A 24,296-nucleotide genomic window follows, 5' to 3' on the forward strand; every position below is an offset into this window, starting at 1 on the left:
TTTCAGGTTCCCCTGGAGTATCTGCCGCCTTCAGGAGACTCACTTAGAGAGAGAATGTGTGCTCAAAAGCAGACTTTTTCCCCTCTCACACTTTAGGAACTCACCGTTTTCAGCTTGACCAATCTTTTTTATTAAAAAATAATAATAATAACTGTGATAGTATTAGGACTGAGTTGAAAAGACTCTGAAGAGAAAGAGGAGAAGAGTCTCTTCTTTCTTCAACTTAGCTTGGTAACTAACATTAGTAAGGATGCAGACCACCAAGAATCTTCACTGGCATGAGGATCTGGCTTCAAGTTAATAACAGCATGGAACCCCAAGGGCTAGAAAAATTATCTTTTACTAAGGCAGGACTTCATTATTCAAGGATCAAGGTCCTAATTTTTGAATATATTTTTTTTATTGATTCATTCAACAAATACTTATTGGCTGGGCGCGGTGGCTCAAGCCTGTAATCCCAGCACTTTGGAAGGCCGAGGCAGGTGGATCATGAGGTCAAGCAATCGAGACCATCCTGGTCAACATGGTGAAACCCCATCTCTACTAAAAATACAAAAAATTAGCTGGGCATTGTGATGCATGCCTGTAATCCCAGCTACTCAGGAGGCTGAGGCAGGAGAATTGCCTGAACCCAGGAGGCGGAGGTTGTGGTGAGCCGAGATCACACCATTGCACTCCAGCCTGGGTAACAAGAGCGAAACTCCATCTCAAAAAAAAAAAAAAAAATATATATATATATATATTTATTAAATGCCAAAAATATGTCAGCATTGTATTAATACTACTTACTGAATCTACTTGGCAAATGTTTTTACTATAGCTGGGTAATGTATTTACTAGAAACTAAGAATTATTAGGGGTGCAAGGGCATCTAACCTCAGAGGAGCTTATGGTCTTGGGAAAATATGAGAGAACTAGGAAATGTAGGGAATCAGGATCTTCTAGGCTAAATGATAAATAGCACTGAAGTTGGATAAGGAAACAACAAGCAAACTGAATATTGTCTATTATTGCATGTACTCTCTAACCTAGGGGTTCTCAAACTTTTTGGTCTCAAAAATTCTTTATGTGGCTAGGCACAGTGGCTCATGTCTGTAATCCTCCCACTTTGGGAGGCCAAGATGGGAGGATTTCTTGAACCCAGGAGTTTGAGACCAGCCTAAGCAACATAGAGAGATACCATTGTTAAAAATCAATCAATCAATCAATCAATATTTTTTTAAACTTCATGCTGCTTTTGTAGGTATCTATTAATATTTATTATATTAGAAACTAAACTGTATTTAATAATACTTATATTAATTCATTTTAAAAATGACAATATGCCTTCAGGGATGTGGCAGGGCCTTTGTCTCCTTGTACCCACAAACTGAGCTTAGTTTCACTCTTCACTGCTCTGTGCGCTCCACTCAGGGAGGCCCAGGTGACTCTGCCACAGCCACTGTCTTCTGTGACCTGCAGGAATTAGGAGATCCATAGGGAAGATGCCAGGGTACTCAGAAGCTAGGAGATGGGTTAATGGGGACTAAGGATCAAAGAGTCAGAATCAATTTCTTTTCCAAGATGGATGACTAGATGCAGCCTCAATTTTTTGGAATAGTTTCAGTAGGAATAGTACCAGCTCTTCTTTGTACATCTGGTAGAATTCAGCTGTGAATTCCTCTGATCCTGGACTTCTTTTTGGTAGGTTGGTAGGCTATTTACTGATTCAATTTCAGAGCTCATTATTTGTCTGTTCAGGGAATCAATTTCTTCCTGGTTCAGTTTTGGGAGGATATGTGTTTTCAGGAATTTCCATCTCTAGGTTTCTAGTTTGTATGCATAGACATGTTTATAGTTTCTAATGGTTGTTTTTATTTCTTTGGGGTCAGTGATAACACCCCCTTTTGTCATTTCTGATTATGTTTATTTGGATCATCTTTCCCTTCTTTATTAGTCTAGCCAGTGGCCTTTTTAATTAAAAAAAAACTCCTGGTTTTGTTGATGTTTTGAATGGTTTTTAGAGTCTCAGTTTCCTTCAGTGCAGCTCTGATTTTGGTTATTTCTTATCTTCTGCTAGGTTTGGGGTCGACTTGCTGTTGCTTCTCTAATTCTTTCCGTTGTAATGTTAAGTTGTTAATTTAAGATCTTTCTAACCTTTTTATGTGGGTGGTTAGTGCTATGAATTTCCCTCTTAACACTACCTTAGCTGTGTTCTAGAGATTCTGGTATGTTGCATCTTTATTCTTATTAGTTTCAAAGAACCTACTGATTTCTGTCTTTATTTCATTATTTATGCAAAAGTCATTCAGGAGCATGTTGTCTAGTTTCCACATAATTGTATGGTTTAAGCAATTTTCTTATTCTTGACCTCCATTTTTATTGCACTGTTGTTTGGTATTTCATTTCTTTTTTATTTGCTGAGAATTGTTTTATGTCCAATTATGTGGTCAATTTTAGAGTATGTGCCATGTGGCAATGAGAAGAATGCATATTATGTTGTTTTGGGGTAGAGAGTTCTGTAGAAGTCTATCAGATCAATTTGGTTAGTATTGAGTTCAGTTCCTGAATATCTTTGATAATTTTCTGCCTCAGTGATCTAATTCTGTCAGTGGAGTGTTGCAGTCTCCCATTATTATTGTGTAGGAATCTAAATATCTTTGTAGGTCTCTAAGAAATTCCTTTATGAGTCTGGGCACTCCTGTGTTGGGTGCATATATATTTAGAATAGGTACATCTTCTTGTTGAATTAAACCCTTGACCATTATGTAATGCCCTTCTTTGTCTTATTTGATCTTTGTTGATTTAAAGTCCATTTTATCTGAAATTAGAATTGCAACCCCTGCATTTTCCTGATTTCCATTTGCTTGGTAGATTTTTCTCCATCTCTTTGTTTTGAGCCTGTGGGTATCATTACATTTGATATAGGTCTCTTGAAGATAGCATACCATTGGGTCTTGCTTTATTATCCAGCTTGCCACTCCGTGCCTTGTAAGTGGGCCATTTAGCCCATTTACATTCAGGATTATTACTGATATGTGTGGATTTCATTCTGTCATTGTGTTAGCTGGTTATTATGCTGGCCTGTTTGAAAAACTACATTTATTAATATCACTATCAATCTTATTAAAATAATATTTACATGTTGGGAAACTATCAAGTCACAATAAGGTTTCCAAAATTCACATTGTTGTTTTAAATCTTGACCTCAACCATTAAAACATCTGTTATTGGGGTATTTCCTTAAAATTACAGGATTACTTTGATCATTTTCAAGAAGGTGTCTGGCAGATAGCCAACTCTGAAAAACTATATTTTGCCCATTAGTCATTTTCTCCAGTGAAAATGGTATCCCATGAAAATGCAGCTAGTTTTTTTGCAACTCAAACAATCATACAAGTTCTTTTTCTCAATAAATTGTCATAGTTCAGTATAAGTGTTTCATGCACTCAAGGGTTAATATTTAATAAAAATTAATAACTTTTGCTGCTTTACCAAGGACATCCTTAAGTGAAATTTATATCTTACTACAAGTATGTACAGTGAAGAACACAATGACTGCTAGTACACTTAGTTGTCACTGCCTTCATTCATGTAAAGATGCCAGCAGTTTTGCCCAACATTGCTTTTGCACAATCAGCCTAAATGTCAACACAGTGAAAATGGCAAAGAATATTGGGTAAATATAGAGGTCCATGGACCATACTTTGAGAATGCTTGCTCTAACACATCTCAGCCTTGCACTCAGTGCAAGAGAACTAGGTCTGAAAGGAGGAGGACTGATGTATAGGATGGAGCTAACTTCAAACAAACACAACATCACTCACCATAATGCTCCAAATATTTTTAACAGCTAACAGTTAATGAAATAAAAGTAAGTATTCAATTAATTTGAATGAATATATACTTAAAGCTTGAATCTTTTTCCCTTTAGTACATGCTCCTTTGGATTGAAAAAAATAATAAAAATTCTAGAATAATGCATTAAAAATCATTGCAATTCTGTTCACTAAATTTCAATTTAAAGATTTTACATAATTATTTAAGTCTAAGTAGCTTCAACTCTCAATCTATATGCTGAGTTTTCTTACAGAAAAGGAAAAGGTTGACCTAGATATCTTGATGGATGCAGCAAAAGCTTTTACAGGTGAGTGAGAATTTATATAAGACATAATAAAATTGAGATATTGATGCTTTGTAGATAACTACCTTTTAAAGCAGTAGTTCACCCCTCCAGAAATCATTGATAAGTTCATTCTGCTCTTTTACCACTTATTGATAATTTTGTCTTGTTGACAACATTTTGGAATATTAAAGATTTAGAAAAAGTGTGAGTACTCTTAAAAAGAGGTATTAACTTGTCTAATGTGTAGGCCAATCATGTGTTCATTTCACTACTGTTTAAAAATATCAGCGAACACAGTGAATCTCAGTGTGAAGTTTTCACATCAGGAAATGTGATCACTATGAACAATTAGTCCCATAATTCAGGCCATGAAGTAGAAACAGAAATATTACTTGCAGGTAGAATTACATAGATTCTATATACCATCTGTCTTAATCCATGCATGCTGCTATAACAAAATATCACAAACTGGGTGATTCAAAAGTGATAGAAATTTCTTTCTCAAAGTTCTAGAGGCTGAGAAGTCCAAGATAGATCAAGGCAAGTTTGATGTCTAGTGAGGGTCACTCTGTGCTTCAAGATGGTGCCTTAAACATTGTGTCCTCACATGAGGAAGGGCAGACAGACAAAAAAAAAAAGGGACTGATTGCTATATGAGACATCTCTTATAAGGGCCTTAATCCAATTCACAAGGGAGGAATCCCTACAACCTAACCACTTCCTAAAGACCCTACCTCTTAATACTATTGCATCTGAGGTTAAGTTTCAACATGAATTTTGGAAGGGACACAAACACTTAAGCCATAGCACGTCATAAGTCACTGAGCCACCCCCCTGTTGCTCCATGTTATCCTGATGCATACCCAGATGAGAAGTGTTATCTGCTTATTTGAAATAAAGAATGCTTTCAGTTACTGAATCTCAAAATAACTCTATGTAAGGTGAAGTCAACTCATATATGTATACCTCATTGTGCAGTTAGAAATAGTGCTGCACTGGATTACATTTTTTATAACTTGGAATAATTAAATTTCTTAATATTTTCTTCTGAAACAATTCTCATCTATTCAAAGGAGAAAAGGTTGAAGCTAATAACTTAAAAAATGTGCTGAGCAACATGGGGATTGAGCTAACGGAAAAAGAACACTCAATGCTGTTAAACAGTCTGCCAATCTGTGGTGAGTATTTAGCATACTGTCATGGTGCTTGTTCATGGAGCTGTGGTAGCATAGTCTTCTGGGCAAGAACTGTGAGAAAGCCTCTGTATTCTAGAGAACCCTGAAGAGGATTCTCTAGAGAGACAGAACTAGTGGGAGGGAGGGAGGAATAGATGGTTGGATAGCTAGATAGATAGATAGATATAGATAGATAGATAGATAGATAGATAGATAGATAGATAGATAGACAGACAGACAGATAGATAATGTTTATTAAGGAGTATTAACTCACAGGATCACAGGTTCCACAATAGGCCATCTGCAAGCTGAGTAGCAAGGAGAGCCAGTCCGAGTTCCAAAACTGAAGGACTTGAAGTCCAACATACAAGAGCAGGAAGCATCCAGCAGGGGAGAAAGTTGTAGGCTGGGAGGTTAGGCCAGTCTCGTCTTTTCACATTTTTCTGCCTGCTTTGTATTCTAGCCATGCTGGCATCTGATTAGATGGTGCCCACCCAGATTAAGGGTTGGTCTGCCTTTCCCAACTTGCTGATTCAAATGTTAATCTCCTTTGTCAACACCCTCACAGACACACTCAGGATCAATACTTTGCATCCTTCAATCCAATCAAGTTGACACTCAGTATTAACTATGACACCCCTTAAGAAATGAAATTCTGGCATAAGAAACTCTGTTTTTGGCTGGGCGTGGTAGCTCACACCTGTAATCCCAACACTTTGGGAGGCTGAGGTGAGCAGATCAGCTGAGGTCAGGAGTTCAAGACCATCCTGGCCAACATGGGAGACCCTGTCTCTACTAAAAATGCAAAACGAATAAGCTGGGCATGGTGACAGATGCCTGTAGTCCCTACTCTGGAGGATGAAGCATGAGAATCACTTGAACTTGGGAGGCAGAGGTTGCAGCAAGCCAAGATAGTGCCACTGCACTTCAACCTGGGCAACACAGTGAGACTCCATCTAAAAAAGAAAAGAAAAGAAAGAACCCCTGTTCTTGTCACTTATGTTTTAATCTGGAAATGAGAAAGTTCTCTCTTTTGCATTCAGCCAGTAGGCCTCTGCTAAATATTTAATAGCAACACACTAAAGTCTTCTGTAGTCAGGTAGCATCCCCCCAATGCACCGAACATCTTCAGTCAGCCTTTCTATTACCCCACACTCCAGCAATTAAAAGGGAAAACCACATGAAAGCAGGGGGCCTCCAGGACTGTGTGCTTATACTGTCAGTATCCAATCTGGTCAGTAGCACAGACAGCCCCTCAAAGGTTCCCCATCCTGGGCACTTGGACAGAACTACCCATAAAGACCCCGGAGGTCAGCCTGTGCTTCAGAACTGTGCTTCCTGCCCAGTTCTAGAGACCCCAGTAGATATCCTTTCCCCTATCACTCCTTGCCCCAATTTTCCCCAGGCAAGAGTAAGGTTGCACATTACCAAAGGGGATAGTGCCCTTGGAGCAGAAGTTGCACCCTGGGCAGCAAATGTTCAGTATCCATTTGAATTCATCCCATATATATATATATTTTTTTTTTTGAGACAGAATCTCACTCTGTCTCCCCAGGCTGAAGTGCAGTGGCACAATCTCGGCTCACTACAACCTCCATCTCCTGGGTTCAAGTGATTCTTCTGCCTCTGCCTCCTGAGTGGCTGGGATTACAGGTGCCCAGCACCATGCCTAGCTAATTTTTTGTATTTTTAGAAGAGGCAGAGTTTCACCATGTTGGCCAGGCTGGTCTCGAATTCCTGATCTCAAGTAATCTGCCCACGTCAGCCTCCCAAAGTGCTAGGATTGCAGGTGTGAGCCACCATGCTCGGCCGGCCCACCCCACATATTCTTAAGGCTGCGGTTACTCATTTCGTCCAGCACTTCCTCCAGATTGTTCTCTCAAAGGTCCAGTTATGAGAGTTGTAGCCTTCTTAGGAGTTTGGTTCTGAGAGAACAGGGATGAGAATGCAGATGGATTGTAACAGAGACTACTACAGACACATGCCAGGCATTGAGGAGTTTTTCAATACTACAGATACTCCTGCCACAGGATGGAGACCTCTGGAACAGACAGGTTGCATAAGCCTGAGTTGTGGTGGTGCATGAGGCCTCTGTTCTCCATTCTAATTAAATTTTATCTCCGTTTATGGAAGGAGTTTGTGCAGAAAACAAAAATATTTTTAATTTTGTATTTAAATATTTTTTATCACTGTTCAAGTCAATAACTATTTTTCATATCATCCCTTTAGGATCTTCAATTAGGGAATAAAGATAGGAACACCTCATGGGCCTAGAGCATAGGCAGGGAAAGGAGAGAAGGGCAAAGTGCAAGAAAAGAAGAAGAAAGGAAGAAGAAGGAGAGAAGAAAGAAGGAAGAAGAAGAGGAGGAGGAAGAAGAAAGAAGAGGAAGAGGAGGAGGAAGAAAGAAGAAAGGAGGAGGAAGAAGAAGAAGAAGAAGAAGGAGGAGGAGGAGGAGGAGGAGGAGGAGGAGGAGGAGGAGGGAAGGGAGAAGGGGGAAGAGGGAAGAGGGAAGAGGGAAGAAGTAGCTGGCCACAGTGGCTTATGCCTATAATCCCAACACTTTGTGAGACCAAGGCGGGTGAATCACTTGAGGCCATAAGTTCGAGACCAGCCTGGCCAAGATGGTGAAACCCCGTCTCTACTAAAAATACAAAAATTAAGCAGGCCCAGTGGTGCACACCTGTAATTCTAGCTGCACAGGAGGCTGAGGCAGAAGAGAGATCACTTGAATCCGGGAGATGGAGGTTACCATGAGCTGAGATAGCACCACTGCACTCCAGCCTGGGTGACATAACAAGACTCTGTCTCAAAAAAAAAAAAAAAAAAAGCAACACCTCTGTGTGTGCGTGTGTGTTTAAGGCACATCAACTACTGCTATGTGTTTCAGCTAGGGGATAGATTGACCACATTAAGAGCAGTTCTTATCTTTTTTATTATTCAAGGGTGAAATAGAGTAAATTTCTAGGTGAATCATGTCTTATAAAATTAAAGAGTTTCTTATACTTTTTTTAACTTTAATTTTACCATATCTTACAGATGGTAAGGTGTATAAGAAAAAATTACTGGATAGTGTGAAGCCTCTCAAAGGTAAGAGTATGAGAACAGCGGCTAAAATGTAATTGTGCTTTACGTTTGCTTTTTTGAATTTCTTACTGATTAGAATCTCGCTGTTCCACTTGTTATATGTAAATTTTTGGTGCTGCAAAAGAAGTAGCACTCGAATATTAATTTTCTCAATAAGACAATTTACTTCTATAGAGGGTGCGTCTCACAGATGGAGCAATGGCGAACGCACACTTGAACAGGGGAGGAGAAGAAATTCTTATCCCTGATGCAGTCCCTGCTGCTGTGTTGTTCACCTGTTAGCTACGGTTAGACTGCACAGTCTAAGCTAATTCCAATTGGCTATTTTAAAGAGAACAGGAGTATGAGCCAGAGTGGCAGAGTGAGTGGTTTGGTGGGAAAAACGATTATGGCAGAGCAGGTGATGGGGGGCGGGGGGAGGTGACTCAGGTCAAAGCAGGTGACGGGGATGAGTCAGGATGGAGCAGATGACTGGAGCAGGTGATCAGGATGAGTCAGGACAGAGCAGGGGACAGGCAAACAGATGGGAACTGCTGATTAGAACTGGCAGGGAAGTTGTTTACCAAAACTAGAGGCAAGGGGGCACAGAGAACCAGGAAGTTAAACTTTAAAATGGAGAATTAAAGAATAAGAGAGCCGAACATACTGACATAATGATTCTTTGAAGAGAAACTTGGAGTTCACTCTATCTAACATGCTATTTACTGATTCTGAATTTATGCCTCATAACCTACCATCCTTCTTTTGGTATAGCTATGTTTGAGCTGTTAGTAATATGTCACTGTAGCAAGTTTGAAATTCTGCTTTCAGCATGCACGATGGCTCACATCCCTAATCTAAGCACTTTAAGAAGCCAAGGATAAAAGATCACTTGAACCCAGGAGTTCAAGACCAGCCTGGGCAACTTAGAGAGACCCTATCTCTTCACAAAATAAGAAAATTAGCTGGCCTGCTGGCAGGCATTGTGGCCCCAACTACTTCGGAGGCTGAGGCAGGAGGATCACTTGAGCCTAGGAAGTCAAGGCTGCAATGAGCCAGGATCATGCCACGGCACTCCAGCATGGTGACAGAGCAAAATCCTATCTTAAAAATAAAAAAGAAATTCTGCTTTCTTTTAGGTTTGTTATCTGATCACAATTCATCGAATTTGTCTAATTCTTTTTCATCCATGATTATTTCAATTGAAAATTATAGTTCAGTGTTGAGGGAGCATTTTCTCTTCTCAATTCTGACACTATCTGAGTGGTCAATATATTATTTCACTCTCCACTTAAAATAAATACATCTTTAAAGCTGGCATCTTCTGGGCCAGGCACGGTGGCTCAGGCCTGTAATCCCAGCACTTTGGGAGGCCAAGGCAGGGATCACCTGAGGTCAGGAGTTTGAGACTAGGCTAGCCAACATGGTGAAAACCGTCTCTACTAAAAATATAAGAATTAGCTGAGTGTGGTGGCATGCACCTGTAATCCCAGCTACTTGGGAAGCCAAGGCAGGAGAACCACTTGAACCTGGGAGGCAGAGGTGGCAGTAAGCCGAGATCCTGCCATTACATTCCAGGACAACAAGAGTGAGACTCTGTCTCAAAAATAATAATAATAACAATAAAGCTAGCATTTTCCACTTCTTGAAATTACTTGTATTTCTTATTCCATTCTCTTAATTCCTAAGGAAAAAAAGTCAATGTCAGTAATCTGGAAACTCTTCTGAAGAACATGGAAATTGAAGTTGGGAAAGAGGAATATGAGGACCTACTGAACCATCTGCCAGCTGATGGTAAGTGTTTCAGATCCCACTGTACCTAGGAGAAACATAGGAAATACTTCAAACATACCTAAAAACAGAGAACAATGTAACAAACACTGTGTGCCCACTGGCCAGAGTTAACAAATGTTACTATTTTACCATACTTGCTTCATACATTCTCCTACCTCCTTTCCTCTTTCCCTCCTTCCCTTACTTCCCTTACTTACTTCCCAAGTAAACCTTTTTATAATAAGACAAAATTTCATTAATAACTCAATAAGACCATTTTAACTAGACAAAACTGTCAGAGGCAAAACTAGAATAATTCTTTAGGAAGAAATTGCTAAGGAATGAGTCTCTGACTAAGATTTCCTTATTAGATGTCTCTTCCCCTTGAAAAACAAGCTTCCATTGGAAAGCAAGACAGCACATCTTTCAGCAGAGCCAGAACATGCCAACCCAAAATAAATAGTTTTCCTCCCCTAATCCAGGGTTTCTGTTCTCAGCTAGTGATGGGCGGTGAACTCAAGTAGGCCACTGCTGTCAGCAAACATCTTCCATGCTACCTTCACCTGTAGCTGGCCCTAACGTAGAAAACAGTTTTGGCCTAATTTGTAGTTTTTGTTTTGTTTTGTTGAGACTGAGTCTTGCTCTGCTGACATGTAGTGGTACAATCTTGGCTCACTGCAGCCTCCACCTCCCAGGTTCAAGCAATTCTCATGCCTCAGTCTCCTGAGTAGCTGGGATTACAGGCATACACTACTACGCCCAGCTAATCTTTTTTTTTTTTTGAGACAGAGTCTCACTCTGTCACCCAGGCTGGAGTGCAATGGTGGTACGATCTCAGCTCACTGCAACCTCTGCCTTTCAGGTTCAAGTGATTAGCCTGCCTCAGCCTCCCAAGTAGCTGGAATTACAGGTGTGTGCCACCATGCCAGACTAATTTTTGTTATTTTTATTAGAGATAGGATTTCACCATGTTGGCCAGGCTGGTCTCATACTCCTGACCTCAAGTGATCTGTCTGCCTTGCCCTCCCAAAGTGCTGGGATTACAGGCGTGAGCCACCACGCCCAGCCGTAATTTGTAGTTTAAAACCTCACACTCCCTGGGCTTAACAACATTGATAATTATCCATAATTTTGTCTGGCCCTTCCTCCTATCATGAAAAAAATTACCATAAATTACTGTTTAATTGCAATATTGTCCCTACACATTTACTAGGAATGCTAAAAAATGCATCCTGATGGAAAATATTGTTACTGATGAGGTATATTTTGGAATCCTTTATTTTTTTATGACAAATTTTTTTCTCATCCAACAGTGTGACTGTTTCTATACCACTGAATTCTTTCATTTGTTTAGCACATACTATACACAAAACACTGAACTAGAGAGTGGAAAATTTTAACCCAGTAGTAGTATAATAAAATTAAGGCATAATTTCTGCACTCAACTAGGTTACAGTCTTGAGGGGTAGGGGTGGGGAACATAAGCAAGACTGGAGTTGAAGAAGATAGCATTCTTTCAGGGTTTAACGGTTCACTGTTTATGTACATAAGTGACTTCTAGGTTTCAAATTCAATCATGTCTATTAAGACATGCTCCCCTTATGGGTCTGAAGAAGAGAAAGATCTACAGAAGGGATTACTATTAAACTTGCATCACCTCAATGTTAAGAGTCATTTCATACTTTATAGAAAGTGGTATTAGATATTCACTTTAAACTTACAGCTTGATCTTTTTCTATCCTCTGTTTCTTCTTCACTTTGAGTTCAAAGAATTACCAGAGAAAAATAGGAAAAATAGCTGTATTCCAACCCTTTAATTACAACTTAAATTTGCATGTCAGTTATCTAAGATTTGGTCTCTATGTCTGACTTGTCTTTTCTTCCAGAAAATGAAATGGTTGATGTGAATATGGTGATGGATGAAGCAAAAGCTTTTACAGGTGAGTCAGAAGTCATGGTGAGGACATTCATTTTTAACTAAGCCCTTAATGCTCTATAGAGAAAAAATTTAAATGTTTTTGAACAGTAGTATTTGGCTGGACATGTTGGCTCACTGTTGTAACCCCAGAACTTTTAGAGGCTGAGGCAGGATGATCACTTGAGGCCAGGAGTTCAACACCAGCCTGGGCAACAAAGCAAAACTATATCTCTACAAAAAAAAAAAAAGCGCAGGGGGGCATGGTGGCATGTGCCCATAGTCCCAGCTACTTGGGAGGCTGAGGTGGCTGAGCCCAGGAGTTTGAGGCCTCAGTGAGCTATGATTACCACTGCACTCCTGCCTGGGTGACAGAGCAAAAAACCTGTCTCATAAAAAATGTATTTAAACAGTAGCTTTCTCTTCAGGCTATCAGTGACATGCTAAATTGACACCCCTACACATTTAATGGTTAACTGTTTTATTTATTTATTTATTTATTTATTTATTTATTTATTTATTTATTTATTTTTTGAGACGGAGTTTTGCTCTTGTTACCCAGGCTGGAGTGCAATGGCGTGATCTCGGCTCACCGCAACCTCCGCCTCCTGGGTTCAGGCAATTCTCCTGCCTCAGCCTCCTGAGTAGCTGGGATTACAGGCACACGCCACCATGCCCAGCTAATTTTTGTATTTTTAGTAGAGACGGGGTTTCACCATGTTGACCAGGATGGTCTCGATCTTTTGACCTTGTGATCCACCCACCTCGGCCTCCCAAAGTGCTGATTACAGGCTTGAGCCACCATGCAGCCCAAATGTTTGTTTTATAATCTTACGCTTTGCTTTGGGATTTTTCCTGTAGAGACATACTACGTAAGGTTGTGAACAATAATGTTTTTCCACTTTATATTGTTTAAACAACCAAAATATAAGTCAGTTTCAAGTCTCAAGGTGAAAACTTATGCAAGCTAGCCAAGAAATATGCTTACCTGTCAAAAGACCCCATAATCCAGGTAATATGATAGTATTTGCCTTGTATCTGAATTATATGAGCTATTATTTCTCTTGAATTAAAAGTATAAATTCTCAACAGATTTTGTACTGTTCAGAAACAGAATTCATACTTTTAATGCAAGAGAAAGAAAAGAGAAGGAAAAGCTCATATGTCCTTGCATCCACATGTCCTTTGAATCTATGTAGTTTATCAGGTTTCATTCGGCCTCCTAAAGTGCTGGGTTTACAGGTGTGAGCCACCATGCCTGGCCAGTAATTTTTTCATAATTTGAAATCATTATTCTTTTCCTAAAATTCTTATTTGTTAACAATTCTCATCTTTTCAAAGGAGAGAAAGTTAGTGTCAGTAATCTGTGCAATGTGCTGAGGAAAATGGGGCTTGTACTCACTGATAAGGACCACAAGAAGCTGCTGAAAACTCTGCCAATTCGCAGTGAGTATTTAGCACATCCTTTGAAGCTTGGATTTAGGGGCTTGTGTGTGGGAACTCCTTAAATTATACATGTATATGTCCAGCAAAACTTCTTTAGAAAGCACAGTTCTCACACCAAAAGAAATCTTGGCCAGACTCGGTGGCTCATGCCTGTAATCCCATCACTTTGGGAGGCAGAAGTGGGACGATCACAAGGTCAGTCTGTCTCTCTTAAAAAAAAAAAAAAAAAAAGAAAAAAGAAAGAAAAAGAAAAGAAAAGAAATCTTGTTGCCTGTTCTGTTGCTTATATTTTAATACTGAAAGCTAGCAACATCTCTCACTGGCGGTATCCCACCATCCAGGCTAAATTATCCTGTCACCCTGGGAGCACTTCCTAATCTCATCATGACCAATGAGAAGGAAACCAGGGAAGAAAGAGAAGGAAGAAAAAAGACAGAAACAGGGAAATAACTGTATTTAATTCAACCAATGGATAGATTTATAACAGGGAAAGCGTTCTTTATCTTTGTTTTCATTCTTACTTAGGTATAAAAGAGAAGAAACTTCCAAATAAATTGGAAGGTTTTTTTTCCCTGAAATTATGGATGCTATGTTGTCTTTATGCTGATTTCGTTAGTCTTCCCATCATTTAACCCATATTCTGAATTATGTCTTATCTTACAGCTAGTGGAAAGGTATATAAGAATAGATTGCTCAAAGGTGTGAAGGCCCTCAACGGTGAGTAGGAAGCATGGTGAAAGAACAAGTAAAAAAAATCTTGGCCAGGTGCAGTGGCTCATGCCTGTAATCCCAGCACTTTGGGAGGCTGAGGCGGGTGGATCATGAGGTCAAGAGATTGAGACCATCATAGTCAACATGGTCTCTACTAAAAATACAAAAATTAGCTGGGCATGGTGGTGCAGCCTGTAGTCCCAGCCACTCGGGAGGGTGAGGCAGGAAAATTGCTTGAACCTAGGAGGCAGAGGTTGCGGTGAGCCAAGATCGCGCTATTGCACTCCAGCCTGGGTAACAAGAGTGAAACTCCATCTAAAAAAAAAAAATTCTTATGTTTGGTATTTTCTTTTAAATGTTCCAACTTTACTTCCTGCCAATTTACTGATTCATTGTTAAGACAAAACTTATCTTCTTTGAATGTATTGGATTTTTGGGATATAAGTTAAAACATCATATCACTATAAGAAGTTTCTAACACTGTTTTCTGGCTAGCCTTATATAAATTAGTTGTTGTTTCAACCATGAGTCATTAGACCTGCCTACTCCTCTCTATTAACCTCTCAGGGAAAACCAAAGCAGAGACCCTGAATCAGTATTAAGAAAAATACCCTATCTTTCCATACTAACTCTATGTAAATAATTATTATTTCAATTGTCAATTAGAAAAAGATGTTTTAGAACACTAAAATATTATGAGAAAACTATGCAACTCTAACCACTTTAAAAGAAAAACTGACACAGGCTGGCACAGTGGCTCATGCCTGTAATCTCAGCACTTTGGGAGACCAAGGAAGGCAGATCACTTGAGGCCAGGAGTTTAAGACCAGACTGGACAACATAGTGAGACCCCATCTCTACAAAAAATGTTAAAATTACCTGGGCATGGTGACACACACCTATAGTCCTACCTACTCAAGAGACTAAGGCAGAACGATTGCTTGAGCCCAGGAGTTCAAGGCTGCATGCAGTAAGCTATGATCACAACACTGCACTCCATCCTAGGCTACAGAGAAAAACCCTGTTTCTAAACGAAAAAAAGAAATGGAAGTTCTCATATCTTCCACAAATCCCCTCCTCATAAAGATAAATACTGTTAACAATTCAGCAGTTATCTTTCTCAATTCTTTCCAACTTTTAACAGACATATCTAAATCTAGGGACACACACACACAATTAATAGTTTCTTTGTATTCTTGTGCTTTACCCTCCAATTAGGGTTTCTGATGCATGACCATGATTAACACTTTTCACTCTTAAACATCAATACTCATATTCTTATTCCATGCCCTTCTTTCTTAAGGGCCAAAGGTCAAAATAAAAAAAATGGAGACATTTTTGGTAAACATGGGAATTAAAATCAAGGAAGAGGAACTTGAGGAACTCATGTCCCAACTACCAACTGAGGGTGAGTATTACAAATATCCCTATGTTCTTCACAGAAACATTAAGCCCCTCCATTAGAGTGCTGAAATTAGCCTTTTTTCAAGTAAATGTAAAAATTTAATTCTGACTCATGATGAAATACCATCTTCAAAAATGTTTTTGAAAAGATATGTCAGGGATGCCACTTGAAGCCTCAGTCATGCCTGGGAATGCCACACACTTGAGTTGAAAGAAAAATGAATCGAAGGGAACATTTAAGAGAAAACTTAAGAAAGTCAGAAGTCAAGCCTGTAATCCCAGCACTTTGGGAGGCCGAGGCGGGTGGATCACAAGGTCGAGAGATCGAGACCAACCTGGTCAACATGGTGAAACCCCGTCTCTACTAAAAATACAAAAAATTAGCTGGGCATGGTGGCGCGTGCCTGTAATCCCAGCTACTCGGGAGGCTGAGGCAGGAGAATCGCCTGAACCCAGGAGGCGGAGGTTGCAGTGAGCCGAGATCGCGCCATTGCACTCCAGCCTGGGTAACAAAAGCGAAACTCCGTCTCAAAAAAAAAAAAAAAAAAGAAAGTCAGAAGTCAAATGATAAATTGAAAATGAATAATTGCAAACCAAATGCTAATATCCCTAAGGTAGCAAAAGCCCTTGTACACTGATAAGAAACATACTATAATAGAAAAATAGGCAAATATACAAATAGGTAACTCATAGAAGAGGAAATATAATGTAAATATCCAATAGCATATGAAAAGATGTTTAACCTCACCAATAATCATGAAAATGCAAGATAAAACACAATACAACACTATGTTAACTCATTGGGCTGGCAAAACTTAACAAGATTGGTAATATTTAGTTCTTTTTTTTTTTTGTACTCATGCTAGGTGATACACATTTAAAGAGGCTAGGTGTGGTGGCTCACTCTTGTAATCTCAGCACTTTGGGAAGCCAAGGCGAGCTGCTTCCCAGCTAGTTTGAGATCATCTGAGGTTAGGAGTTTGAGACCAACCAGGCTAACATGGTGAAACCCTGTCTCTATTAAAAATACAAAAATTAGCTGGGTGTGGTGGCATGCGCCTGTAATCCCAGCTACTTGGGAGGCTGAGGCAGGAGAATTGCTTGAACCTGGGAGGCAGAGTTGTATTGAGTTGAAATGGTGCCACTACACTCTAGCCTGGGTAGCAGAGTGAGACTCCAAAAAAAAAAAAGTTTAAAGACTACTTTGGCTGCCCCATGGAAAATGAGGGAAGAAGGAATTGGAGACAGGAATTGGAAATGGGTGGGGGAGTAAGTAGAGCTGCTGCTTTTAGCTGGGGAGACTGTACATTGCTCACCTCTGGACTGTGGTATGAATGGCGTACCCTAGGATTGTTCAACATGATGGCCCTGAGGTCTGGGTACAAGATGATGGTAGCTTGGACTAGGACATGAGCAGATACGTGGAAGAGAAATTGATATATTCTGGATATATTTGGAAGCTGAGTTGATAGGACATGCTAATAATTTACCTGTAGAGAGGGAGAAGGGAATGAGAGCAACCTCAGATTACAGTGACCTGAGTGACAGGGTGGGGGTGCTCTTTACTGAGATAGGGAAGATTGGTGTGGGAGTAGCTGGTATGTAGGGAAAAATCTAAAGAATTTTTATTATTTAGTTCTTATGAAAATATTTAGTAATGGTAAATGGTAAAAATATGGTAATATTTACTTCTTATGAAAATATGAGGAAAGGGACTTACTGATAAATTTGCCATTGCTATATATACTTTTTAAAAAGTCAGCTGACAGTGTCTAACGGGGAAAAAGTTTTCTCTTTTCCCTGGTGAATCCAGCGTATACGCTCCTCTTGTAGTATATACTATTTCTTTGTGTTGGGTCCTGGTCCCTGTTTTGCCACAGAGTTGCTGACAAATAATTTAACACCACTTAATCTTAGTTCCTTCATATGGAAAATGGGAGTTTAACTAAATGAGGCTCTATGATCACTTCTTGCTCTGAAATTAATATATATAATGCATGTAATACAGTCTAGACTAGTCAGTAAATGTCTGATGATGGATGGTGGTGTGGTGGTGATGCTAATGGGGAAGATAGAAACGTTGTTGAAGAACAGGATGAAGAAGAAAAGAAATTCTATTATCTATGAATCCATTTTTCCTGATATAAAAATATTTCTTAATAGAATACATATTTGGTTCTTAATTATTAATTTTATATAAATAAATAAGACAAGATGCAATTTAAAACCTCCTATAAGAAACAGCACTGGGCCGTCTTCCCTGTCTTCCTTCTCTCTACTCCTGTCCTTGTTGTTCAGTATCTCTAATATAGATCAAGGGCTTTTGACTTGATGTCATAGACTCCTTTGGAAATCTGATGAATGGATCACTTCTGATTATAATGTTTTAAAATGTATAAAATAAAATAATAGGATTACAAAGAAACTATATTAAAATATAATGTATCAAAACATTAAAATATAAATTATTAGTACTTATTAAAACACTTATTTAACACTTTCTAGTAGCAGATCAAATTATTTTTTTCTTAATTTTTTATTGGATTTTGGGTTTTGGGGTACATGAGCAGAGCATGCAAGACAGTTGCGTAGGTACACTCATGGCAGTGTGCTTTGCTTTCCTTCTCCCCTTCACCCACATTTGGCATTTCTCCCCAGGCTATCCCTCCTCACCTCCCCCTCCCACTGGCCCTCCCCTTTTCCCCCCAATAGACCCCAGTGTTTAGTACTCCCCTTTCTGTGTCCATGTGTTCTCATTTTTCATCACCCGCCTATGAATGAGAATATGCGGTGTTTCATTTTCTGTTCTTGTGTCAGTTTGCTGAGGATGACGTTCTCCAGATTCATCCATGTCCCTACAAACGACACAAACTCATCATTTCTGATTGCTGCATAATATTCCATGGTGCATATGTGCCACATTTTTCCAATCCAGTCTATTATCAATGGGCATTTTGGTTGATTCCAGGTCTTTGCTATTGTAAACAGTGCTGCAATGAACATTCGTGTACATGTGTCCTTATAGTAGAACGATTTATAGTCTTTTGGATATATACCCAGTAATGGGATTGCTGGGTCAAATGGAATTTCTATTTCTAAGGCCTTGAGGAATCGCCACACTGTCTTCCACAATGGTTGAACTAATTTGCACTCCCAACAGTGTAAAAGTGTTCCTTTTTCTCCACATCCTCTCCAGCATCTGTTGTCTCCAGATTTTTTAATGATCGCCATTCTAACTGGCGTGAGATGGTATCTCAATGTGGTTTTGATTTGCATCTCTCTGATGACCAGTGACGATGAGCATTTTTTCATATGACTGTTGGCCTCATATATGTCTTCTTTCGTAAAGTGTCTGTTCATATACTTCACCCACTTTTGAATGGGCTTGTTTGTTTTTTTCCTGTAAATCTGTTTGAGTTCTTTGTAAATCCTGGATATCAGCCCTTTGTCAGATGGGTAAACTGCAAAAATTTTTTCCCATTCTGTTGGTTGCCAATCCACTCTAGTGACGGTTTCTTTTGCCGTGAAGAAGCTGTGGAGTTTGATTAGGTCCCATTTGTCTATTTTGGCTTTTGTTGCCAATGCTTTTGGTGTTTTGTTCATGAAGTCCTTGCCTACTCCTATGTCCTGGATAGTTTTGCCTAGACTTCCTTCTAGGGTTTTTATGGTGCCAGGTCTTATGTCTAAGTCTTTAATCCATCTGGAGTTAATTTTAGTGTAAGGTGTCAGGAAGGGGTCCAGTTTCTGCTTTCTGCACATGGCTAGCCAGTTTTCCCAACACCATTTGTTAAACAGGGAATCCTTTCCCCATTGCTTGTTTTTGTCAGGTTTATCAAAGATTATATAGTTGTAGATATGTTGTGTTGCCTCCGGTGCCTCTGTTTTGTTCCATTGGTCTATATCTCTGTTTTGGTACCAGTACCATGCTGTTTTGATTACTGTAGCCTTGTAGTATAGTTTGAAATCCGGTAGTGTGATGCCCCCCGCTGTGTTCTTTTTGCTTAGAATTGACTTGGCTATGCGGGCTCTCTTTTGGTTCCATATGAAGTTCATGGTGGTTTTTTCCAGTTCTGTGAAGAAAGTCAATGGTAGCTTGATGGGGATAGTGTTGATTCTGTAAATTACTTTGGGCAGTATAGCCATTTTCACGATATTAATTCTTCCTAACCATGAACATGGAATGTTTCTCCATCTGTTTGTGTCCTCTCTGATTTCGTTGAGCAGTGGTTTGTAGTTCTCCTTGAAGAGGTCCCTTACGTTCCTTGTGAGTTGTATTCCAAGGTATTTTATTCTTTTTGTAGCAATTGTGAATGGCAGTTCATTCTTGATTTGGCTTTCTTTAAGTCTGTTATTGGTGTAGACGAATGCTTGTGATTTTTGCACATTGATTTTATATCCTGAGACTTTGCTGAAGTTGCTTATCAGTTTCAGGAGTTTTTGGGCTGAGGCAATGGGGTCTTCTAGGTATACTGTCATTTCGTCTGCAAACAGAGACAATTTGGCTTCCACCTTTCCTATTTGAATACCCTTTATTTCTTTTTCTTGCCTGATTGCTCTGGCTAGAACTTCCAGTACTATATTGAATAGGAGTGGTGAAAGAGGGCATCCTTGTCTAGTGCCGGATTTCAAAGGGAATGCTTCCAGTTTTTGCCCATTCAGTATGATATTGGCTGTTGGTTTGTCATAAATAGCTTTTATTACTTTGAGATACGTTCCATCGATACCGAGTTTATTGAGGGTTTTTAGCATAAAGGGCTGTTGAATTTTGTCAAATGCCTTCTCTGCGTCAATTGAGATAATCATGTGGTTTTTGTTTTTGGTTCTGTTTATGTGGTGAATTACATTGATAGACTTGCGTATGTTGAACCAGCCTTGCATCCCCGGGATGAATCCTACTTGATCATGATGAATAAGTTGCTTGATTTGCTGTTGCAGTCGGCTTGCCAATATTTTATTGAAGATTTTTGCATCTATGTTCATCATGGATATTGGCCTGAAGTTTTCTTTTCTTGTTGGGTCTCTGCCGGGTTGTGGTATCAGAATGATGTTGGTCTCGTAAAATGATTTGGGAAAGATTCCCTCTTTTTGGATTGTTTGAAATAGTTTTAGAAGGAATGGTACCAGCTCCTCTTTTTGTGTCTGGTAGAATTCGGCTGTGAACCCATCTGGACCTGGGCTTTTTTTGAGTGGTAGGCTCTTAATTGCTGCCTCGACTTCTGACCTTGTTATTGGTCTATTCATAGTTTCAGCTTCCTCCTGGTTTAGGCTTGGGAGGACACAGGAGTCCAGGAATTTATCCATTTCTTCCAGGTTTACTAGTTTATGTGCATAGAGTTGTTTGTAATATTCTCTGATGATGGTTTGAATTTCTGTGGAATCTGTGGTGATTTCCCCTTTATCATTTTTTATTGCATCTATTTGGTTGTTCTCTCTTTTATTTTTAATCAATCTGGCTAGTGGTCTGTCTATTTTGTTGATCTTTTAAAAAAACCAGCTCTTGGATTTATTGATTTTTTGAAGGGTTTTTCGTGTCTCAATCTCCTTCAGTTCAGCTCTGATCTTAGTTATTTCTTGTCTTCTGCTGGGTTTTGAGTTTTTTTGATCTTGCTCCTCTAGCTCCTTCAATTTTGACGATAGGGTGTCAATTTTGGATCTCTCCATTCTCCTCATATGGGCACTTATTGCTATATACTTTCCTCTAGAGACTGCTTTAAATGTGTCCCAGAGGTTCTGGCATGTTGTGTCTTCGTTCTCATTGGTTTCGAAGAACTTCTTTATTTCTGTCTTTATTTCATTGTTTACCCAGTCAACATTCAAAAGCCAGTTGTTCAGTTTCCATGAAACTGTGCGGTTCTGGGTTGGTTTCTGTATTCTGAGTTCTAACTTGATTGCACTATGGTCTGAGAGGCTGTTTGTTATGATTTCAGTTGTTTTGCATTTGTTGAGCAGTGCTTTACTTCCAATTATGTAGTCAATTTTAGAGTAGGTGTGATGTGGTGCTGAGAAGAATGTGTATTCTGTGGATTTGGGGTGGAGAGTTCTGTAAATGTCTATCAGGTTTGCTTGCTCCAGGTCTGAGTTCAAGCCCTAGATATCCTTGTTGATTTTCTGTCTGGTTGATCTGTCTAATATTGACAGTGGAGTGTTAAAGTCTCCCACTATTATTGTGTGGGAGTCTAAGTCTCTTTGTAAGTCATTAAGAACTTGCCTTATGTATCTGGGTGCTCCTGCATTGGGTCCATATATGTTCAGGATGGTTAGCTCTTCTTGTTGTATCGATCCTTTTACCATTATGTAATGGCCTTCTTTGTCTCTTTTTATCTTTGTTGCTTTAAAGTCTATTTTATCAGAGATGAGAATTGCAACTCCTGCTTTTTTTTGCTCTCCATTTGCTTGGTAAATCTTCCTCCATCCCTTTATTTTGAGCCTTTGTGTATCCATGCATGTGAGATGGGTTTCCTGGATACAGCACACTGATGGGTTTTGTATTTTTATCCAATTTGCCAGTCTGTGTCTTTTGATTGGTGCATTTAGTCCATTTACATTTAGGGTTAATATTGTTATGTGTGAATTTGATACTGCCATTTTGATGCTAAGTGGCTGTTTTGCCTGTTAGTTGTTGTAGATTCTTCATTATGTTGATGCTCTTTAGCATTTAGTGTGATTTTGGAATGGCTGGTACTGGTTGTTCCTTTCTATGTGTAGTGCCTCTTTTAGGAGCTCTTGTAAAGCAGGCCTGGTGGTGACAACATCTCTGAGTACTTGCTTGTTCTCAAAGGTTTTTATTTTTCCTTCACTTCTGAAGCTCAGTTTGGCCTGGATATGAAATTCTGGGTTGAAAGTTCTTTTCTTTAAGAATGTTGAATACTGGCCCCCACTCTCTTCTGGCTTGTAGCGTTTCTGCCGAGAGATCTGCTGTGAGTCTGATGGGCTTCCCTTTGTGGGTGACCCGACCTTTCCCTCTGGCTGCCCTTAGTATTTTCTCCTTCATTTCAACCTTGTTGAATCTGACGATTATGTGCCTTGGGGTTGCTCTTCTTGCAGAATATCTTTGTGGTGTTCTCTGTATTTCCTGCATTTGAGTGTTGGCCTGTCTTGCTAGGTGGGGGAAGTTTTCCTGGATGATGTCCTGAAGAGTATTTTTCAGCTTGGATTCATTCTCTTCGTCCCCTTCTGGTACACCTATCAAACGTAGGTTAGGTCTTTTCACATAGTCCCACATTTCTTGGAGACTTTGTTCATTCCTTTTTGCACTTTTTTCTCTAATCTTGGTTTCTCGTTTAATTTCATTGAGTCGGTCTTCGACTTCAGTTATTCTTTCTTCTGCTTGGTCAATTAGGCTATTGAAACTTGTGCATGCTTCGCGAAGTTCTCGTATTGTGTTTTTCAGCTCCTTTAATTCATTCATATTCCTCTCTAAGTTATCCATTCTTGTTATCATTTCCTCATATCTTTTTTCAAGTTCCTTAGTTTCTTTGCATTGATTTAATACATGTTCTTTTAGCTCACAGAAGTTTCTCATTATCCACCTTCTGAAGTCTAATTCCGTCATTTTGTCACAGTCATTCTCCATCCAGCTTTGTTCCCTTGCTGGTGAGGAGTTTTGGTCCTTTCTAGGAGGCGAGGTGTTCTGGTTTCGGGTGTTTTCCTCCTTTTTGCGCTGGTTTCTTCCCATCTTTGTGGATTTATCCACTTGTCGTCTGCGTAGTTGCTGACTTTTCGATTGGGTCTCTGAGTGGACACCCAGATTGTTGATGATGAAGTATTTCTGTTACTTGGTTTTCCTTCTACCAGCCTAGCCCCTTCGCTGTATGACTGCTGAGGTCCACTCCAGGTCCTGCTTGTCTGGGGTGCACCTCTAGCAGCTGTGGCACAGTGAGGGATGCTACCCGTTTCTTTTTCTGCCTTCTTTGTCCCAGGATGATGCCTGCCAAATGTCAGTCTTTTGGATATAGAGGGGTCAGGGAGCTGCTTGAGGAGACAGTCTGTACTTTATAGGAGCTCAATTGCTGAGCTGTGAGCTCTGTTGTTCATTCAGGGCTGTTAGGCTGCTATGTTTGATTCTGCTGCAACAGAGCTCATTAAAAGAACCCTTTTTTTCTCAAATGCTCTGTGTTGGGGGGTTCGGGCTTTATTTTTGGATGTTCGTTGAGGTGTCCTGCCCAGCTAGGAGGCAGACTAGCCACTGTTTGCCTGCCAAGGCTCTGCCCTGCTGTTGTGTGGTTCGCCCTGTTACTGCAGGCTCTGCTGTTCTGCTGTGGTCTCTGCCACGCCCTGCGGTGGAGTCTCTCTGTTGTAGCGGGTTGCCTTGGCAACAGCTGGCTGCAGTGGGCGTGTATCTCAGTAGGGATGGGTTGCCTCGGCAACGGCTGGCTGCATCAGTAGTGAGCGTGTATCTCAGTTGGGGCGGGTTGCCTCGGTAATGGTGGACGCCCATCCCCCACAGCATCTCAAACCGTCTGCACGGGGATCGTTTGAAATCGCGGTTTTGTTCGTCTACCCCAAACGCTCTGTCCCTGCAATCCCCTGGGCTGGCCCACTGTCCAAGTCTCGTTCAGTCTCAAGTCCAGCCCTCTCAAGTCTCAGGTTGCCAGTTCAACAGGGCACCCAGACAAGCGCGCCCTGTGGGGAGCACTGGGTAGGGTCGGCCACCACCACCCCGGCTGCTGGCTTCGCCAGGCAGAGGTACTGCCTGGCGTCCCG

The 24,296-nt window shown here is 40.1% G+C and overlaps 1 protein-coding gene across 31 annotated transcripts in view; it reads left to right on the forward strand.

The window, feature by feature from the left end:
* EFCAB3 (EF-hand calcium binding domain 3) overlaps positions 1-24,296 on the forward strand; it is a 466,563-nt gene that overhangs the window by 387,318 nt on the left and 54,949 nt on the right. For 28 of the 31 annotated variants that reach the window (XM_035300329.3, XM_078373421.1, XM_078373428.1 and 25 more), the window contains 8 exons: positions 4,073-4,126; positions 5,179-5,283; positions 8,318-8,368; positions 10,034-10,138; positions 12,004-12,057; positions 13,374-13,478; positions 14,142-14,195; positions 15,493-15,597. In XM_035300329.3, coding sequence (XP_035156220.3) covers positions 4,073-4,126; positions 5,179-5,283; positions 8,318-8,368; positions 10,034-10,138; positions 12,004-12,057; positions 13,374-13,478; positions 14,142-14,195; positions 15,493-15,597 — 633 coding nt within the window. Of the gene's footprint in view, positions 1-6; positions 3,933-4,061; positions 4,127-5,178; positions 5,284-8,317; positions 8,369-10,033; positions 10,139-12,003; positions 12,058-13,373; positions 13,479-14,141; positions 14,196-15,492; positions 15,598-24,296 lie in introns of those variants that run through there. The other 3 variants (XM_078373449.1, XM_035300331.3, XM_078373418.1) reach the window with 3 other exon arrangements.

This window comes from Callithrix jacchus, chromosome 5 (genome assembly GCF_049354715.1).
Source record: "Callithrix jacchus isolate 240 chromosome 5, calJac240_pri, whole genome shotgun sequence".
Classification (NCBI taxonomy): Eukaryota; Metazoa; Chordata; class Mammalia; order Primates; family Cebidae; genus Callithrix; species Callithrix jacchus.